Below are 21,856 nucleotides of genomic sequence, written 5' to 3'. Positions count from 1 at the left end.
GGTTCCTGCTGCAGCACAGAGACTCACAGAGAAGGCACAGAGAGTGAGCTGACTCTTTCAGCTGTCTGTCAGTCAGTCAGACAGTCCAGCTTTACCTTCTTGCTGCCCCCAGTCACAGTCCCAGTCCCAGTCCCCAGCCTTTTCCCTGGATCTCTGATGAAGTGCAGACAGCAGAATTCCATTTTTAGCCAATGCCACATTGCATTTGATTATGAGGCCCAGGCCAGGCCACAGCAGTGAGACAGAGGCAGACGCAGAGTGAGAGCAGAAATAAGGTTGCTGTTTCTTCGTGATGATACTCTTTGTCCACTCCTCGAGGTGTTAATCTGCTGGGCAAATACTTATGTGTGTGCAGGTGTATCCGCTTCGGACAGAGCTCACCGGCACAACAAAGCCAGAGCTTTGTACTTAGCCCAGGGGGGTGGCTGGGCAGGAGGGGCCGGGGCTGTGACAGTGTGGTAATGAACTCTCCAAGGAGAGTGGTGTCTCTTTGTTGCGGTTGGCTTAGGTGACATTTTTTCGCATTCCTCGCCACTGCTGGACTCGATGGCGGGCTAAGAGCACACTCTAAATTCTAAATTATACTCGTGCATGGAAATGGCTGGCCACCATATGCCCTATCCTCGGGCACAGCCCCAGAAATCCTGCTCGCAGCTTCAGCTTCAGTCTGCTGTAAAGTCAATCGCATGTGACGTTTCCACCTGCTCTGCAGTTCCTGTTCATGCTACACCCTCTATCTCTGTCCCTCTCGGTCCACTGCCCCTGTCCGGCGTACATACAGCTATCTCGGCATCCATATCTATGTACATATGTATGTAAATTTCTTGTACACATGCTGAGATGATGAAACTGTCAACTGTCATTTAAAATTTTAATCGCATGTTCCTCCCTTCCTCCCTTCCTCCGCCCTGTGTTTCTCTTCGCGTTTGGCCTCTCGCTTTGTGTGCTCCTCTGTCGCCCCTGAGCTGCCGACGACGATTATTTGTCGCCAGCAACAACAACATGACTGAAGATTTTTAATTACTCTGGCACCACGACAACACTGGCACAAAAGTTCCGACTCCTCAGCACCAGCACCTCCCCACCCCCCCCTCGACATTGCACTCGCTGTCAGTCGCTTATCGCGCGAGAGCTTTACAAAAAGAATATAGAGTGAGACAGTCATTGGGTTCGTCTGCTGTTCGTTGCCGTTGCCGTTGCTGTTTCCTTTTTCTTTCATTTGCTCTTGCTTTGCTCGGCTGCTCCATTTAGATAAATGACACATAAATTAAGCAATTTTCCTTTTATGCTACCCGCTACTCCGTGGTCACTGGAGCGGCGTGCTGGGCTGCTCACTGAGCTTGCGACTTGAAAGCGAGCGGATTCATGGGCATTCGGTATGCCCTTCGTTCCTCAGCTCTCCCATTTCATCGAAGTGCCCGCCGAAACGAAGCAGGTATCGATATTTGCACTGTTTGAGATCCGCAAATTTCGGTTTTTCTGTCACGCTCACTCTCCAAGATAACACACAAATTTGCTGGTAACATTAACTTGCTTTACACCGAAACACTTTCATTTAAGATACAGCAAGAGAACTTTTTTTTATAGCCGAAGGCTTTCACTTTAGTTGCAGCAAACGGGTTCGCGGTTCGTCCCTATTATAAGGAGATGAATGCGGTTGCCTAGGGTATTTTCTCACTGCCACACTTCTACTCGAAATTTTCTGTTAGTCACTGCTTCTCCCTTTGGTCATGATAGAATACTAGTAATTATAAAACAATTGTCGGGCAGCTTGTGTGCTGGCTGGCTCACTCACTCCCTCTACTACTCTACTACTACTACTCGTACCCTGTAGATACGATCGTGCATCTGCTATTTGTTCAATGTGTGTCCGTTGACCCATCCATCCATCCAGCCATCCATCCATCCACGAAAAGCCGTGGGCCATTGGGGGGAGCATTGTGCCAGGGGGAGGTGGTCGGCTACCGGCGGGTGCCCATCTGTTTTACGAGTAGTAACGAGAATTCTATCTCAATAAAAGTTTATTTGCGCTCTTAATGCGTTTCTTTTTCTATCATTTTATGGGCAACGCTTCTCAAGTGTTAGATAAACATTTTGACAACAGAGTCATAAAGTTTCCATTGGAAATGAGTGATGGCACTGAGGGGTTGAGGCGGCAAAGGAAAAGGTTAGATTATGTCCAAGTACTATGCAATTTGTAGGCTTCACTGTCGCACTTTCATGGGGATTTGATAGAGCAGAGAATAGGCTAAGAAGTGATTTCGACAGAAATCTCTTCCAGATCACGTACATCGCATTATGTTCTCATCGCCAGTCCACACTCTCCGCACATTTATGTAAATATCTCAATTAAGTTCTTTGGCAACAAACCTTTTGGCAAATCCAAGGTTCAACAACCTGTTGCACAGCTGCAAGCGGTGGTAGGGGGGGGGGGGCTCCCCAGCACACCGAAATGGGGAAGCGGCATGCGACACGCGACATTAAAAACGTGGCAGGCAATAAAAATTGAGGTCAACAGCAACAGAAGCTAATGAATAACAGAGCACAAAGCGCAAAACAGACAGAGACGGAGATGGAGACGGAGACGGCGACGAAGACAGAGACAGCAACAATAAAAGCGGAAAAAAAACCAGAGTTGCCGTGTCGCATAATTTCGCATTGAAAATGTCAACAGCAGAGTGCCGTAGAAGGAAGAGTGGACAAGGGGCATAGGACTCTTATCAAGATGCGCAATTAAATATGGAAATGTGCAACGTACAGTGGAGAAGGGAAGGCCACGGAGAGGAGAGGTGAGGAGAGGAGAGAACACACACAAAATGGAAAATTCAGGCAGTAACAAAAACAACATGAAATCTGCACACGCGACAAGTGTCATTAGCAAACGCCCCCCCCCGTGCCCACAAGCCCCCTGGCAGAGACCCACCGCTGCTGTGGCTACACTTAAAAAAATATACAAAATAACAACCACGGTATTGTACATACAAACATGCTACATATATGTGCTGTATTCTATATGCATATGTATTTTTTTGTGCAACAATTAAATGCCATTTTGTGGGACATTTTATTTAGTAAAAGTTCATGAGGCGGTGGAGCAGGGGGTCGGCTCGGCTCGGCTCGGATCGGTTGTAGTTGTTAGCGCATTTTGCGTGTGTGTTTCGTTAATAGTAAAAGAGGCAAATATTTGAAAATCAAACATAAAGCGCAAGAGAGTTGAGGTTGGAGCTTGAAGGGTGGAGGGTGGAGGGGTGGTCCCCAAAATTTGTTGAGAATTTATATTACGTGTCGACAACGACAGCAACAGCAAGAGCAACAGCAACGACTGTTAGGAGCAACAACAGCTGGCGGCCAAGGTTCAATCCGGTTCACACACTCTCCGACAAGGCAAACAATTTCAATTTGCATGTCGAGAAAGTGTATGGGGATGGGGATGGGGCTGAGCTGGGGCTGGATGGGGGTGGGGCATGGGTGAATGTCGAATGTTCCAAATGTTGCACAAGTGCGAGTGCGAGGTGTGAAGCTTAGTTGTGTGCTAGTTTGTTGTCGCAGGCCACATAAGGAATGCTGCTGTTGACTGTTGAATGAACATGTTTTGTTCGAGATGCTAGAGATTTTGGGTCAATGGCAAGGGGTGGAGTGGGGGAGCGGGGGAGTGGGAGTACCCCCTATAATTGCCGGCGGAATCGGCTTAGATTCGGCTTACGAATTCAATTTTGTGTGCCCTCTGTCCTTGCTTTTGAAATTCATCAAATCGCACTTAGGAGAAAAACAGTCCCCCATTTGAGAGTCTCTTTGGCATGTCTCTGGCTGGAGCCTTTGGCTCATGTCCCGAATGGCCAATGCCGGAGAGCCAGCTTAGACGTGCATAATTTGCGGGCGACAGGGTACGAGGATATCTCTCACTCTCATTCCATCTCTATGACAGCGTTCTTTTCAACGTCAGGCACACACACACACACGCTTCCCCTCTCTCTTTTTTCCCATTTCGAGATTTTTCAAATGGAAAGAGCAGAGAGAGCTGGCTGGCTGGCTGGCTTAGACAGAGATAACCACAGGCTGCAGGCTGCAGGCTGGAGGCTGCAGGCTGGTGGGGCTCTGGTCCGCCTGGAGCATATGCTTAACATTAAGTGTGGCGCCCTCTGTCGGCCCATTCTCGTAATATGCCAAAGGTGGCAAAGTAATTAGTGAGCCACCAAGAGAACGGCACGCCGGAGAGTGAGCGGCAGAGGGCCCTAAATCGCACCTTCTGCTTTGCCTGTCTCTGCAATTGTTGTCGTGGTCATGCAGTTAGTTTCATGTTGGTTCCTGTCGCTCGCTGGAGAGGTTAAGCACAGCTTTTCATTCCCTCCCCAGTTGCCACGTGCAACGGAAATGAGTTTTGTGTATTTCACTTTCCATTTTCCGCGCACACCTTTACCACACCGCTCTCTCTGTCTCCCTCTGCCTCTCTCTCTCTCTCTCTGAGCAATAAAAAAGGATTAGAATTTATGAAATTGCTTTGGGTTCTGGCATTTTTGGTTTCTTGGCGTCAGTAAAATGGAAATGAAAGTGAAACGTGCTTGTGGTTAAGCCCAAGATGTGTGATCCATAAGTAAGCGAATGGATTCCATGGAACTCTCTCTCTCCAGGGATGAGAACATTTGACGTAAATCATGATATATGGGATATACTTTTTACAGCGGGCGAATGGCCAAATTGAAGAAGGTAGGATATTTGGAATTTCCTATCTGCTTGGGGATATCTTCAAATAAATCTTCCTCTTTTCCTCTTAGGCCGATGAAGACGCTTCCTTTGCTCTGTGATTGTTGCCTCGAATAATTACAAAATATCCTTTTAATGCTACCGCCCCTCCCCCAAGAGATCCGTTTTAATTTTTTAGCTTCCCATTTCCCACAGAGCGCATAGCACAGAATAAATCTCTTCTCTCGTTTTGCCATTGCTCCTTTTTGGCCCCACGTTCGCGTGCGGTTTCTGCGGACGACCCATAAAACCCTTTTTCCACATCCTTAACCCTTAACCCTTAACCCTTAACTCGCTCGTGCCACTGCCGCTGGTCGCGTGCTGCTTCTCTGCCTCTTCTGCTGCTGCTGCTGAGCTTAAGCTCAATTATCCAGCGACACGACCACGCATAAAAAATCAGGCAGTGGAAAAAGGCAGCAGAGAAATGTTCATTAGGGGAAATTCCATTTAATGAAATTGTTTTGGGGCTCGGGCTCCCCCATTGAGGTAGCCAAACGGGCAGAAACGGTAAGGGTTCCATCGCGGAGAGTGCTGAAATGGCGGGAAAATGGTATGCATTTTAGGAGAACTCTCGGAGATGCTCGAGGATTGTTACTCGTGTCAAGGGGAGGATGAGATTCGCAACGATGATGGTTTGGATGCTTGAAAGTGAGTCTGCTTTGGTGGGGAATACCGAATAGAATGCGGGATTTCGATTTGTTCGTACGTCAGCCCCCGGCTCACGCGCTTTGCTTCTAATACCAACGAGAATGGCGGGAAATTCTTCCCGATTCCCTCGGTACCCTATCCCTGCCCTGCCCTGCCTCTAATCCTAATCCTATTTGTCACTTCTTGCAAGCCCAAGAAACCCCAAAACGCACCAAGAAGCCCCAAGAAATATGCAACAGAACCGAGGCACTAAAGAAGGCAACATTCCCCCCAGAGTCCGTACCACAGCTTCGCTTTTGGGAGCTCTCTTTCAGCCGCAGCAGTCAACACCAGGGGTGTCGGGACCCACGAGGAGCTCGTCTAGGTAAGCAGTGGCCCCTTTCCACCCAGGCAGCGTGTGCTGCGAAACTTTTTCCGGAGTTTTCCCCAAAGAGTTTTGCTTACATTTGCCGCCACAGCCAGGACTGGGGCCTGTGCCAGGGCCAGGGCCAGGCCCCGCCAGGCCCCGCCAGGACTTAGAACAAAAGGCGCCGAAAATGGCCGAAGTACGGGGAAAAGCGCAGCTCAAAGAAAAATATCAAGTATTATATAATATGTATTAACACTGGCGGGAGACGCATATGGAAAATAAATTAGAAAAGTTCAAGTTTACTTTCATCCCTCTCGCACTCTCCCCCTCTCTCTCACTCTCCCCCTCTCTTTCTGTCTTTCTCTGTAGGCCCTCTCAAAGTTTCGCTCTATACAAAAATTTATTAATATTTTATCAGAAGTGAGGCAAAAGTCTGGTGTACATTCAATTAAAAGTTCTTTGGGCCACATTTGTTTACCATTTAGTGTCCAAGGAGGGAGTGGGATGGGCAGATGGGAGAAAGGGCAGCGACAGACAGGGAAATCAAAGTTTATGAAGGCGTCAGATGTGAAACACGCCCACAAACAAAAACAGAAATAAATTCAAATGAAAGCAAATATCGAAGAAAGGTCAAAACCCACACACAAGCAATTTGTGCCACACTTCCTCCTTCCGGAATATCCTTCTTCCCCCATTTTTTTTCTTTTTGTGGTTCCTGCATTTGTAATGAGATTTTCCCGCCGAGCAGAAAAAAAGGGTTTCGGGTTTCAATTGCAAAAGAGAAATTTGTTAAGCCGGAAGGCCGAAAGTCTGATTGATAGACAAACAAACAAGCTTTGGGGTTGCCCATTGTTTGCTCCACCCCCCTTCCTTCCCCTTCCCCTTCCCCTTCCATTCTATGCAGCTGTCTTGCTCCCTCTTTCTGTTTTTGGCACTTTTTTAATTGAAAGGGTCAGCGGAGAGAATTTGGCATTGGTATTGGTATTGGTATTGCCTGACGACTGGAGAGTAAGGGATATCTCCAATGAAGCAGAGCACAGCCGAAGGGAAATAATTCAGCCAAGGTTCAGTAAATATTGGATCATTATAGATAAGTGTTCGACTGATTAAATTACACAGAGAAGACACGGCCTTGGGTCTTTTACCCTGAGGCTTTGCAAACCATAAGAGAGCGTCTTTCCTCCTTTTGGGAATTTCGTTGGCCCATGAACACTTTCATCTCTTTCATTCCGATGCTTCCAATTTCAATTATACGGGAAATTTCCCGCCCCCCTCCTCGCCAACGCCATTTACAAGTTTCGCATACTCCCTCTGCCCGCTGCCTCTGCCCCCCCCCCCCTGCCCCCTGCCCTCTGCCTCTGCCCCCCGTCCTTTGCTGTCTCTTGAGCTATGCGCCCACAAATTATTAAGAAACATTCTAACAAACTGCAGACAAAGTTGGCAACAAAAGGCACCCCGCTTAATTATACACACCATTAATAACTAAAACCAATTTGTATGCGCAACAAGAGAGACGGCGGGGGAGTAGTGGGAGCTGGCGGTGCACTCAATGGCTCCTCCTGGGAGGAGGAGGAGAAACAACAACAGCAACGGCGAACAACAGAGACAACTGCAATTCATGGCCTGCCCTCCCACACCCGCACCCACACCCACATGGACTTGCAGAGCCACACGCACGCACACACATGCCAGCGCCCATAAATCAACGCACAAAAGGAACAATAGCAAAAGGCAGTTGACGGGGAAAGGGAAAGGGGGAAAGGGGAAATGGAACCTTCAAGATGAAGAACAACCGAAGACCGACAGAAAAAAAACCAACACCACAACAACAGAACGCAATTTGTGCTGAGAGGCAGAGGCTTCCTTCTCTCTTTGAGTGAATGCAAGCAGCGAGAGAGACAGAGAGAGAGAGGGAGGGAGAGCAACCGAAAACCGAAGAAGAGTCACCAGCATTGATGGAATAAAAGAGCAAAGCCATAATATGCATCGTAGGACAGAATTAAAGGGGCCAAGGGGCATTAAATATAAGGTAGGGCGCTGTCCGATCGAAGGGTATTTAAACGCTATTGACAATAATTCTTCAACAAAAAGCTTCCTACGACAAGCAGCAATAAGGACTAAAACAAAAACAAGAACTACTGCAAATAAGCAATATTGATGACTCCTACAACCCGCCGCACCCCCCCACCTGAGGGCAAGACAATGGCAAGGCGATTGTGGCGGCAGGGGGGGGCACGGGAGATCGGGTGGAGAAAGGCACAACTGCAAAAGCCTCGCCAAAAAAGGCAGCAAAATGCAAAATGTGCAACTAACGAGAAATTGCCATGCACACACGCATACCTTCACATGAGGTGAGGTAAACCAAGTTCTTATGTGAAGAGAGATCCCCTCTGATCACCCCCCCTGTAGTCCCTGCCTCACCGCAAGCTAAGCAGCTTTTGTCGTAGGACGCCCCCAGAATGTCTGCTGTTGTTTTTTTGGGGGGGCGGGTGGTGTATTCCTCCTCTTCTTCCTTCCACTTTGGGTATCTTTTTTGGGGGTTTTCCGTCTCTTGTTTCACATGGCGGCTCCTCATTATATAGGGTAGCACTTGCCAAAAATGGACAACAGAAATGGGCGAGAAATAGGAAGAAGTCGGCGATGGAGACGGAGACGGAGACCGAGCAGCTCATTAGTTCAAGCGGAGCTCGGCTTAAGAGGAGCCACATAGCTCCATTGCTCCCCCACTTCAAGCTCATGCCAAGGATATCTCCTTTTCCCCTTTAGCTTTAGCCTTAGCTTTCCATCTGCAGCGCTCTCTGCGGAGCCCTTCAAACTGTTGAGGATTTCCTTTTCGCCTTCACGCTTTTGTGAGTTGTTCCTGTAACGTGTAATTAACATCTGAAGCTGTTTGCTGTTTGCTGTTTCGCCTTGTCCAAGAGGGGAAAATGGATACGAGACGAAAAGTGGCTGAAATGTAGGAAAATTGTTGCCATTTGTGGGAGTTCACAGACTTGAAACTGTGTATTTTCTCTGCTGCTGCTCTGAAACGGTCTTGGCTCTGGTTCTGAGTATGAAGGATGGGCCACATTCTATTCCTGTAGAAATATAAATATAGAATGTAATCGTCGATGCTCGATACAAATCCCTAAAAAGAATACTCAATTTACGGATTAAAGGATGAGAGGAGGAAAGACTTCAAAGAATATAAATGGAAATTATCCAGCAAACTTCCTAAGAGCAGTGTAGCCTTTCAGACCCAAAGTTATTTCACAGAAAGTTACTCGTATATCCCCATCTCTCCCCCCTTGGCTTTGCCCCTTGACACTGCAATTGTAACTTTAACCCTTGTGCAAAAAAGTGAATTCATTTCATTCGACCTCTTCATGGGCTATCAAAACGCACTTAACACAATTGCCAGACACAAAAGTTCAAAGCTGTAAAACTAACTGAGTAAATTGGATCCCTCTCTGGCCACCCCCCAGCCCCCCCGCTGCGTCCTGCCATTACCATCAAACATTTCCAACAGGTGCCATCTCTGTCCCATTCTGTCGATAGTTTTGACACAAAAGTTTTTGGCTCATTTGCGTAAAACTTAATAAGTGGCATGGGGAGAGGGGGGAATGGAGGAAGGAGGGCAGAAGCAGCTAGAAATGGCTTTTCAGTTGGACGGTCGGGATGAACACTTAATTATGATCAGATGAGAGTTTTCTTGGTGGAAAACTCGGGGCGGAGCTGGAGCTGGAGCTGGGAACTTGATTATGCAATTTATCTCCAGACAAAAGCCACCTCCACGACCCGCATCGATGGCCATCGCGATATACGAGTAGTCGATGTCCCTGTTTTCCTCCCCCCCTCCCTCCTGCCCTCACTCTCTGTCAATCCCTCTCTCCCCATCTGTTCCTCGATTGGCAAATGATTAATAATCGAAATGTCAACGCTGTCTGTCCGTCAACTATAAAGTCACTTGACAGTTTAATCAATTTGTGTGCGTTCCACTTTCCCCTGCGGAAATCAACATGCGGGCTGGAGGAAGGTGGGGAGGGTGAGCAGGGTGAGGTGGCTTAAAAAGCTGGATAAATACAAAATTTCTCTAAAATGTTGACCGAGTAAACAGTTTTCAAAACTTTGCATTGCTTTTGCCCCTCGGCAAACAGAAATTGCCAGCCATTGTTCGGGATGGGTAAATCGTATGAAAAGTGTCCCAGAAAGAAGAAACAGCTGTGTTTAGGCCAAAGAAATATCGCATATAAGCCCAGACCCCACCCCCACCCCCAGCCCCACCACTTGCCGCCTTCAGTTGGCTTTATTTTCTCAGCAAACAGACGGCGGGTGGCAAGGAAAATAAACAAAAATTATGACAAACCAAAGAAAGAAAGAAAAATAACATGAAAATGCTCAAGAAAAATTGCAAACCGCTGTGCAAAAGCCAGAGCCAGATACCATGTGTGGGCGCTCTCAGGGTAAAGAGTGGGCGGAAGGAAAACTGCTAATAAACAGGCCTTAGTCGGCGTGGTGGCAGTCAGCCCTCTGCATGCATTAGGCATAAAAATTCCAAGACATAAAGCCAACTTACTAGTAACCTGGTCGGAAGGGGGGGGGATCTGAGCTTTAAAGACATAAATATGAGGACTTAATGCCGCCAAGGAGAAGGTGGAACGGCAGTGGGGAATGAATTACAGCTTATATTTTACCAAACTTATTACTTCCACACTGTAAACTGTCTACTGTTCCAACAATCTTGTGTGGTATCAGAGCTATACCCATGCCTCTCGATCTCTCTACACGAAAAACGTATGGAGAGTGAGCGCGAAGGAAAAACCGAAAATTTCGGTCTGTTATGGGGTATTTCTGAAACACTGAAACTTAAATAGACTGTCATAAGCACATTGCCAGCCCAAGAACGGTAGCCACTGTCCTGTCCGTTCCTGTCCGCTCCTGTCCGGCTCTGTCTCTGTCGCATGCCACCCAGGCAACAGATATTTTCCCATGCTGTGCTGTTATACACACTGTTATACATTGCATATCAGCGTCCAGTGCAGATGCCACTTGAGTTTCCCACTAGGCAACGTCGGCGTCGACATCGACTCTTTCCTTGCATTCAAATGCCTTGCATGCAAATTTCTTCGACTACCTCTTCCGCTTTCTCCTGCTGCGTTATGTTCGCATGTCTTAATGCCCTTCTATGGGACAAGTTATGACCCTTACCTGACTCGACACGGCGCACACACACACACAGCGAGAGAGAGAGAGAGGAGACATCTTTGCATTCATGGGGCATTCGCCCCCTCATCAATGACTCGAACTCACCGAAAAAAAAAAGAAAATGTTGTGTTACGTTTGTCAGGCGGAAGCTGGGAGCAGGACCCGTACCCGTACCCGTACCCGGTACGGTCTCGGTCTCGGTCTCGGTCTTGGTCCGATCTCCGGACAGAGCACACATGTAAAATCGGCAGCCTCTGACTAAACATTCCCATCAGCGTCCCGGCCCAGAGAGGGAGAGACAGACACATATGGCAACAGCAGCTCAGCAAAACAACAACAACAACAAAAAAACAGAAAACTACAATAGATGCTGTGGATGCAGGGGAGTGGGGATGATGACGGCAGGGCGGGGGTATAACTCAGTGAACAGCCGTTGACCATTGCCTGACATTTGAGCCATGTTGTCAACGTCGGTTCGTTGTTGCTTGTTGCTGGATGGTTGGATGGTTGGATGGCTGGATGGCTGGACTGCTGGATGGTTGTTGTTGCCGAAGTTGTTTGCTGTTGCTGCATGCATCCATAATGGCTGTTTGCTACACCCGTGCCACAGCCCGCCCCTTTGGCTTGTTCGCATTTTGCCAGTTTTGTCTCGTTTCATTGGAAGTCGGGGCCCGGAGTCAGCTCTATCTCTAGCTCTGTCTCTGTCTCTGTCTGTCCCCAACTCCGTCCTCTATTGTTACCACTTCTTTTTAGCCACAATTTAGCATATGCCTGGCTCACTTAGTTGCTTGTAATGAGCTGCCTTTGCTCATAATTCAGTGACTTCCATTGAAGTACTCGGAGCTCTCCCTCGCACGTCCTCTGCTGTCTTTGCCAGCCAAAAGCACATAAAATATTAACAGAAAATGGCAGCTGCTCGCTTATTTTATCTTTCCACAAAATTAGTTACAGACGACAACGACAATGTCCACTTGAAATGTTGTCTGTCATCTTCAAACAGCTGTCATGGCAGCCCCCCCGGTACTATCGATATACCATGCTATGCCATGCCAGGCCAGGCCATGCCAGGCCATGCTAGGCCATGCTCTCCACTTATAAGGCTATGGCCTAATGGCCTACCCAATAACAGACCCGAACCCGACCATGTTTTGGCCTTTTCCCATGTGCCTCATTGGCAAATTATTATCTTGACCGCACACACACACACACACACACACACACACACACACACAGAGAGAGAGAGAAGGGGGACTTTTTGTGGCCTGACATCCACATCCACATCCACTGCAGTGGATTGATGGAACGGAAATGGACCACTAGATTGCTTAGCTTTCTTTCTCCGCCCCCGCCCCCGAGGCCGAGGCCGCTCCCGCTCCCCACCTTCTTCATCAGTCTTTAATTTTTTAATTAATTGCTTGTCACGTTTGTCCAGAGGGACAGAGACAGATACAGAGACAAAGACAGAGAGAGAGAGCAAATGAAATGGAACGCGATGAAGCTGGCGCGGGGGCCCGTCTCCGTCTCTGCCTCTGCCTCTGTCAGCGAAAAACAGAGGAAAAATAATTGTTGCCTCATCGCTGCACGTTGCTTAAAATAATAGTTATAAGTGGCGGCTAGTCTGCGGTTGTGGTTCCCCGCCACCCCCCCGGGGTCGCCCCAGCCAGACGACACTTCGACGACGAAAGAATGGAGAGACATCCCAACCCAACCCAACCCATCGCATTGCATCCCAGACAGGGCTTGATAACAATAGCTGGCCACAAGGAAGCCTCTGCAGTGGCAATAATTGTCATCATCATCATCTTCTTCTTCATTTTCATCTTCTGGTCAGTGGCAAGTGGGCGGCGGCTGCTGCAGTGCTCCCACTCCGAGCCGAGGACAATCAAAGTCCAAGGCAAAGCCAGAGCTAAAGCCAAAGCCAAAGCCGGGGAAAAGCGAGGCAAAGTAAACTGAAAGCAAGTTAACCGGCGACATTTTTGAGATGCCACGACGAGAAAAAAGAGAAAAAGACCCCAACCCCAGTCACAGCCCCAGCCTCAGCCCCAATCCCAACCCCAGCCCCAGCCTTAGACTCAGACTGAACAAGCAACTAAATGGCAAATCCCGAGCGTCGACCGAGAAGAGGCGCAAAAAGAATGACCAAACATGGGTAAAAGTGCTTGGCCAGAGGCTTGCAGTGGCACTGAGTGGAAGCGAGTGTCAAGGCCAAGAGGGGGCTTCTTTAAGTACGAGTGGAGTAGGCTTGAAAAGAAGACGAACGTCTTGGCCGAATGTTTAGATACCCTCGAAGATCGATCGTTCCCCTGGCAGTCAGATGTGATCTTCAAGATTCAGAGACACAGAGGACATGGACATGGATTATACAGGATACATATTCAAGGATTTTGAGCGCTCTCTGACGGCTTTTCGAACGCCACCACCCAATATTTTCTTTGCTTATAAAAAATAAACAATATTCATATCGTAGTAGTTTAGCCACCCTATGGGAAATCTGGGGTAAGCCACTGCCACTGCCACTGCCACTGTGACTGCCACAAATCCATGCTGGACAGCGCCCACAGTTTCCCGGCTGCAGTGTCCAGCTCTCGGCGGTGTGCTGCTGCTGCTGCTGCTGCTGTGGGGCTGTGGGCAATCAAAGCCCCACTCCACTCCCAGCACAGTCCCTGGCCCAATCCAATTGCAAGTGTCGCTGGTCGAGCAGCAGCAGAATGGGACGATGAGATGACGGGAAAGAAGGATGAAGGAGGATGGAGGAAGGAGGAAGGAAGAAGCTGGGCCTGCAAATAGTGATGGAGATGGGGGACGGTAAAAATAATGAGCTGTGTAACCCTTTTGGTCCAGTGCGATGCGGCACTGAGGAACTGGGGGCAGGAGACGGGCTGGACAGACTGGACAGGCTGGACAGACTGGGAGCCGAACGGCGGCAAAAGGAAATTAATTAAGGCAAGGGGCCGACCGATTGAGGCGTCGCAGTCGCAGTCGTCGATGTTGATGTTGATGTGGATGTGGATGTCGTTGCCATGAGTCCCATTCGAAGTCCCAGTCCCAGTCCTAGCTACAGTCCAGGTCCACGTCCACGTCCCCATCCAAGTCGGAGTCCACGTCTATACCGATGTTGATGGCGTTGTCGGGTGGGTTGTTTGATTTCTGCACGACCTTCCTTCGAGGCTATCGCTGCCTCGCATCTCCCATTCCCAGTCCCAGTCCCTCAATCTTGGCCATAATAAATCTTCGGCTCACTCTCTGCCACGCCTCAGACGAGGCTCCTCCTTCGGCTGCTTCTGTTCTACTCTAATTTTTATGCATGACAAGGCCTACAAAGTCTTTTGGCCAAAATGTACGTCCCACCAGGCTCATATCCTTAGCCATCTCCCCATCTCCAACCACGTTCCATCCTCGTTTCCCCAACTCCGACTTTTGTTGAACTTTTTATGCGTTGGCCCCCTCTCGATTCTGGGGCGGCAAAGTTTTCATTAAAATTTGATTAAAAATAAATTATTGGTTATTAAAAATGATTAGTTTTGGCCAGATTGATGTTCAGGCCAGTCCCAGTCGTAGTCCCAGTCCCCGAGGGGCCCGCGAGGGGCTGAAGGGACGAAGGAATTGCGAGTCATAGGGGGAGTTACTTTTGGGGGCCCTCTTCTCCGCACTTCTGTAAATTCTGACAAAAGCAATAACGAAACTGTTAATGTGCCTGAAAAATTAATGAAGCGCTGCGGAAGCTCCCAGCAGCAGCAGCAGCAGCAGCAAGTGGAGCGAAATACTCCAACAGCGAGGGGCGTTTGATGTCATCCAAGTGAGGCAGGAGGCGTGGCGTGGGGCGGGGGAGAAGGAGGGGGAGGGCAGAGTTCTGGGCCATTTGTGAGTCCATAAACGATGCGGGTCAAAGGAAGCGAACCAGGTATAATTAATTGAAAATTATTTCAACTTTAATTTTCAGCGGCGGTGGGGATAATTCAGTCGGAAAGACAAGGCACCTAGGCATCAAGCGTCATGGGTAGGAAGCGAAGCTAGTGAGCCGGGGGTTGGCTTACGATATACAGAAGTGCCTTGTAACTATAAGACTTACCACTAGAATATCTAACTGGAATCAATCTTTCAGCGACTGTACTACAAAAGTACTGCTACTCGGCGATCGGCGATCAGCGATCAGCGTTACACGGTGCCACGGTCAGCAGCGATACCTTTGACAGGCTGACAGGCCTTCACTGGCCAAAGTAAGCGTATAACAGTTACAGCTCCCGGACGGAACACTTCCAATCACTCGGCCACGTCAGAAGCCAGAGCCAAAGCCAGAGCCAGACACATGGAGGGAACCCAACACCGAATTGCACTTGAAATGGCCGCGTCAAAATGTCGCTCAAAACGTGCAGAGAGCGGGACAGGGAGGGGTAAAAATGATATGGCTAAAAGCTCGAGACCCGAAAAGAGGAGACTGCGAGAGACAGCTGATAGACAACTGCAGATACAGATGCAGATGCAGATGCAGATGCAGATGCAGATACGAATTCTGGACAAAGTTCTGCAGATAGATGGCTGAGAGCAGATCAGAGGAACGGCGGTAGAGACAGAGGGAAAAGACAAATGGGCCCAGGAGCCGGGGGGCGGGGGGCGGGGGGTAAGCGATGCCTGGGATTGGCCAATTTTTCACACCGCACAAAGAAAATGGGGAAAACGAGGAAACTCTCTGTACATACATAGTTCGCAGTGCGTTGTACAACAATTTGTTATCTCGGCATTTGGATCTAAACGTTGCATTTAACGGTACTCAGACACAGACGCTGGGGCGCAGTCTGGGGCACGCACCAGCTACAAGTGTCGTTGTCGCTGTCGCTGTCGTTGTGGCAGTGGCACTGGCAGTGGTAGTGGTAGTGGTTGTTGTTATGCAAGTGTTGCCAAAACATATTGGCGGGGCGCAAAAGCACTTTGCCAAAAAGAAAAACGATGTCACACACATATTTCTCTCGGCATGGAAATCGTATCTAAATTTGCAAATCAGCAACTACAAGATACAAATGTATCCGACAGACGACTTCCCGTTCCAGTTTGCTTAGTGAACCTGATCCGAATCCGAAACTGAATCTGAATCCTTGCACCAGTCCCAGTCCCTACGCAGGCATTTACGTGTTCAGCATGCACTCAAGAGAGAGAGAGAGAGAGAGAGGGGGAGAGAGGGAGCGAAGAAATCAAGGGCCCATTAAAAATGATTTATGCCGAGTGGCAAATGCACAAAAAGCCAAGAAAGAATGACAGGGCCATGTGATCGAAGCTGAGAATACCCTTGAGGACCGATCGACGCATTCCTTTGGAAGAAAATTTGCAAAGTGCAAGTCCTGGAGGATCATTCTTAAGGTATCTGCAAGATATGCTCGCACATAGTGCCTGTGGCAAGTGTCTTCTGGCTTCTGGGATCAGTGGAATACCCTCTCTCGAAGGGTATCGCATAAAAATGGTATTCATAAGTTGAATTTAGTTTGTGTGCTGCTGCCGCTGCCGCTGCTCCTGCTGCTGTATTGATGTTAATTTATGTATGTTTCACTTGGCTTTCTTGCCACGCATGTCTCGCCCTGTCTCCCTCTGTCTGCAAAGCTGCAAAGTTGATTTACAGCTGCAGTTGCCATCGGAATTGGAGTCGGAGTCGGAGTCGGACTCCGATCCTGGGCTGGGTGGGGTTTTTTGGTTAGTCTAGGGGCTAGGTGGGTAGTCGCTTAATTGGTCTCCACCTCGCCACATATTGCGCCATGTGTGTGTGCGAGTGAGTTTGAATTTCAGTTTCTCTGGTAATGCGAAACGCACTTTCAAAAACACACACACACACACAAACACAGTACTAGCAGCGAAAAAAATTATGATTTATTTGCATTGGACAGCTCCGAGTGGGCCATTAATGGCCTATTGATAAAGTTGTATGAATAATTTGCCATAGTTCCATTGACCACAAAAAAATAAACCCCATTGCGATTGTAATTTTAAACATTAGATTCCACTTATCGCAGAATCGAGCCGCCATATGCATCATAATCTATGCCAAGCCATGAATCCGAAAACATCTAGTGTTCTCTAGTAATATTTTCCTGCCACAGTATCCCATGAGAGTAGAGCAATCCGCTCGTATTATTGTTGCTAAAGAGTGTCCAAAAATTCCTGTCGCCCTGTCGCCCTGGCCCCCGACATCTGCCTATAAATAACATTCGAATTCGGTTAGCGATCTCCATCGGACAAGTTATGTGTGGGTCCAAGCCAAGTCCCAGCCATTCCAATATGACTAATGGTAGGCAGAGATCGTTTCACGATCGTTACAGATCTCCATCTCCGTCTCCGTATGCAACTGCCAGAGAGAGAGAGAGGGACTCATATTTTAGGCACAGTTTTATCTTGTATGGAAATTTATGATCCAGTCTGCGGTTGGGGCCACTCAAAACTTGACTGGCAATAATTATGATTTCTTCAAGTGTACATACATATATACAGAAAACTACAATACACGAATATACATATAATATGTATATATTTCCATATTTTTCTCTTTTTTCTGATGGTTGGTTTTACACAAGTCATGGCAAGATGTCTATTGACAGGCGGGCCACAAAAACCCAGCCACACAGAGACACTTGACGGGCAGCTCGAGTGGCTTTTTGAGAAACCAGTCTCAAGTGTGTTAGAATACCAACTGAAGTGGGATGTAGTGTAGTGCAGGGGAGGGGCTGGGGAGCAAGGGAGCTAGGGAGCTAGGGATCAGGACGGGTGCGGAGGCTCTTGTTGGACTGGGCAGCAGGCGAGTGAGCCCTGGTCTGGTCTGGTCTGGTTACCATTTCCTAGCGCCGTGCTTCACATGCCGCCATTCAAGGAAGACGAAACCAGAGACCAGAGACCAGAGACTCGAGACCGGAGACGCGAACAGAGATTGAGGCTGTTCATGACGATGATGTTGAGGAGTCCAAGTGCAACCGGTTTCATTTACAAAAGGTGTATCCCGAGAGGACTTGAAATATCTATAATTAAATTTATATAGTAATAGTTGGAGGGCCAGCGGCAATTGTGGCCCAGAATCAAAGTAAAACGTATTTATGGCCTAATTATAGAGAGGCCACAGCCACAGCCACAGCCTAACCAGCTCTGGACTCTGTTCCAGATTGCATTTTAAACTAATTCATAATTCTGGCCACAGCCACAGCCAGAATCAAAGCCAGAGTCAAGTTCCATTATTGTTTGGGTTTGGGTTCGGGTTCGGGCTCAAGTGCTGGGACTTAATTGCCTTCATTTGCGGTTCGATGTTTGTGATTTGATGGCGATGTCAAGTGAGTGCCGGCCAAGTGGCTCGAGTGCATATCGATGTTCGTCGCCGTCGTGGCCAATGGAATGCCAATTTAACCACTAAATACGAGTGCACATAAATATTTAGGGCCCTCGGTGCGTTTATGTCGTGTCTAATTATGGCAAATTAGCCAGAGTTGTGCCATAAATCAACGCTCCACGGCTGCACGCTTTACATTCGGGGGGGCTTGGGGTCGTTCAACTCCGGGGGGTCAATGGGTGATGGATTAACATACCTGCAACGACAAGAAGCGGGGGAAAATGGTTAGTGGTGCGGTTGGAAGTGGAGGTGGAGGTGGAAGGTTACTTTCAGAAATAATCAAGCGTATCTGTGGAGAGGAGCCACATGCAGATCGAGTATCCTCTTTCGGTTTCTATTCGATTGCCCAACGACTTCGATTCAAGTATGTTCCCATAACTCATTCTTTGACATGGCGAAGACCCACCGATCCACCACCATGGTTCCATGGTCACAACGTCGACACGAAATCCAGTGGAGTGCCGAAACGGAGGAAAACACAAACGAGAAATGCAGCCAACCAAATTTGCTTGACATTTACAACTGGCCAAAAACGCCAGGCCGTAGAGTTGGCTCTGGCTCTGACTGTGGGGCTCTGGCTCGGTAACGGCAGTAGGCAACAGGCACAGGCAACAGGCATTTACTGCCTGATGTACTCTTTACTCGGTACTCAGCTGGCGAGGTCGAGACACGGGGGTTACCTGTGCCATTTTAAGTGTTTATAGGTATTTGTTTTTATTGTTTCTTATGCTTAACGATTTTTTAAGTGGAGTGTGCAGCACAGCCAGCAGTGGGAACAGCAGTAGCTGCTGCCAGTAGCAGTCGTAGAACAGCACCAAGAACCGTACGAGTACCAGTACCAGTACGAGACTTGTATGCAAAATGCTGACGATTCCTCACTCTTTTCGCTTGAATTTCAGTTCGCTTTTTGTTCGCATCTTGGCTCTTTTATTTTGTTTTTTATTTTGTGCTTTTTGCTGGTATTTGCTGTTGGCTTTTCGTGGGTTAACAAGGCGCAACAAGGAACAAGCAGGCGGCATAGTTAAAGCCAAAGTTCCACCGCAAGTCGGGGGCAATTTAAATGACCAAAATGAAAAGAATACGGCGAATTCCTTGGACGGGGAGATTTATGTGTCCTTTGTTCTAGAGATTACAATGCTCTCTCGCGTTGCCGCAACAAATTTTCCCTTTCAATCGTGCCTCCTCTCCTCCTCCTGCACTCCGCAGGAGTGGTAGGCGGTTCATCGTTCTGGCTATATTTCAATTAAACCACACAATGAAATATCGCTAATAGGGTCGGCTTCTGCTGTATGCACACTGAAATTCGATTCGAACATGCGTCCTAAGCGTATGAGCTTACGATGGATTGGGCTTCTCTTAGGAAACTCTACAGAAAACTTTATTTTGAACTCTATTATAAATTAGAGCTCCCTTTCTCTCTCCCACGCACTCTTCCTCATGCAGTGTGCGCTCTCTGGCGAGGGGGAACGAAATATAACGGCTGGTCTTGGTGTGAGAAGAGTGAGAGATATATCCTAAGAGATACATACTAAATGGAAACAGATCAAACATTCTAAATTCGAAATTCAAGAGTAATAATAATAACCTAAATGTCGTGTTTCCTCTCCTGCTCTCTTAAGGGAAAGTAATACCACAATAGCCCTTAGGACCCATTGAAATACGGCTAACTTCTATCTGCAGATGGCTCATTACCGGGTATAAAGCTTTTAAGCTACTTTCGAACAGATTTTCTTCATAAATTGAGTTCCCTTTTCAAGGGTGAAACCTCTTTCATGCATTCCTGCAGCTCTTTCCTGTCCACCAACTGGCAAAGTCATGCCGATGTCTGTACCGAGTTTTCCCTTCATTAAGCACTTTCAATGTTCGATGTCATTGTGTCCGGACCCCGCCCGCCTCTGTGGCGCGTCCCCTATCCCCCAGCCCAGCCAATTTAATTAGTTTACGCATTTTCGCTTTTTATTATTTCATGATTCATCTTAATTTATGAGAGACCAAGAGAGCAGCAGCAGGGCGACAAAAAAGAATTGTAAATTATGCAAGTAAAGTTGAGCGGCAGGTGGAGGGGTGCTCGGGTGCTCAACTTTTATTTCCACACGGAGAGAAGTGGCAAAAAGTGACAAAATAAGAAAACCAAAAAAAAAAAAGAAGAAAATTATTTAATTATGTGTATAAAAGTTTCACTTGTCATCCTGTCAGAGGGCTGCCGTAATTTGACAGTAAAAATTAATTATAACCGAAAAAAAGCGAAGCAGAAAAATATGTTCTTGAGGTTAAAGTTTGCCACATTCTGGTGGCCCAGGAGAAGGGAAATTCTTGAAATTAAATATCTCCATTAAATGACCTGATAATCTGCAAATAAAGACAAGGGTAGACACGGCCCTCGACTCTAGCTCGGACTCGGACTCGGACCCCAAGTGTCCCATCTGATGACCCCTTGTTAACGCACTAATCTAACAGATTTTTTACTCCACTTTTCCATTTTTTCCTTTCATATTTCCAGCTGGGGCCCAGTTGTGGGCTTGGGCATGGAGGAGGACGCAGAAATATATCCCATGTCAACATTAATTAGGGTCCAGCATTGTTCCACTCTAGTGGCAGGGCATTATTGTCGAGGGTCCCAGAGGCTTAAACATACGAGTATGACTGCCAGAGGAAGTTGGGGAGGCCTTGGGAGCCTAGCAATTACGATGTCAGGTATTCAAAATATTTCTGGGGAAGTGGGGCGCGATTTCTGATTTGGGAATATAGTTTTAATTTAAGCAGGATAAAAGAAGGAGGGATGGGGTCATTTTAAATGGCTCCCCGATGGGCAGTAAATTGTATTCTTTAACCTTTCCACTTCAATACCCAAAGATCGCAAATAGAAACATAATAATGAAACACTTTCGGATGTTTTCCTAATCTATTTTCCCAGCTTGAGTAATCAAAGCAGCCACATGGAAACTTTGTCGAAGGCTTAGGCAAATTTGAGCCTCTCCCTGAGAGAGGGCTGTCTGTTCCTAGTGCAAACATCTTAATAATAATAATGGAGAGACAATTTCTGCTCATTCTTCTTAGCGTTGAGCGTCATAATTTAAGCCGATTTAAAAACTGGCGCCAGTTAAGTCGGCCATGGGCTCTGCGGGCTTGCCGAGTGGGCGTGGCATCTGACTTGCATCATAGGCCCAAAGCACAATAGAGGACAGATATACGTACGTACGCAAAGCTCTTTAGATGCGACAGCTTTTTGGCCCAACTGGACAGATGGTAAGATGCTAAGAGAACAGAAGATGGGGGAATATTTATCCGATTATTACATTTGAATGAGTTGCCCAGAGGGAAAATCTATTGTAGAAAGAAGTCGGGGAGCTGGCGGAATGAAACGTGATTAGACAGAGAAGGAAGTTGGTGGTACTTAGGCGCGACATCCACATCCACATCCACATCCCCGACCCCATCCCCGATTCCCAGATGTTCGCGTTCCCAGAGAAAGATGGAATCTTTCGTTCACACATTACCAAGGCAGAAGGCAGTAGGCAGTAGGCAGAAGTTGGAGAACCATCCTGAGCAACCATAAATAACACCAAGAGCAACAATCGAAG

At 47.7% G+C, this 21,856-nt stretch overlaps 1 protein-coding gene across 3 annotated transcripts in view; it reads right to left on the bottom strand.

Moving 5' to 3' along the window:
* Positions 1 to 21,856, bottom strand: part of fz (frizzled class receptor) — a 126,329-nt gene that overhangs the window by 39,428 nt on the left and 65,045 nt on the right. The window contains exon 5 of one of the 3 annotated variants that reach the window (XM_033381881.1): positions 18,419 to 18,471. The exons of the other annotated variants lie outside the window; for them this stretch is intronic. Within the exon in view, the coding sequence (XP_033237772.1) occupies positions 18,434 to 18,471 (38 nt within the window). The 3' untranslated portion in view covers positions 18,419 to 18,433. Of the gene's footprint in view, positions 1 to 18,418; positions 18,472 to 21,856 lie in introns of those variants that run through there. 3 annotated transcript variants of the gene reach the window in all.

This window comes from Drosophila pseudoobscura, chromosome X (genome assembly GCF_009870125.1).
Source record: "Drosophila pseudoobscura strain MV-25-SWS-2005 chromosome X, UCI_Dpse_MV25, whole genome shotgun sequence".
Lineage (NCBI taxonomy): Eukaryota > Metazoa > Arthropoda > Insecta > Diptera > Drosophilidae > Drosophila > Drosophila pseudoobscura.
Note: the sequence above shows the minus strand (reverse complement) of the source record. Positions and strands in the feature narration are given on the sequence as shown.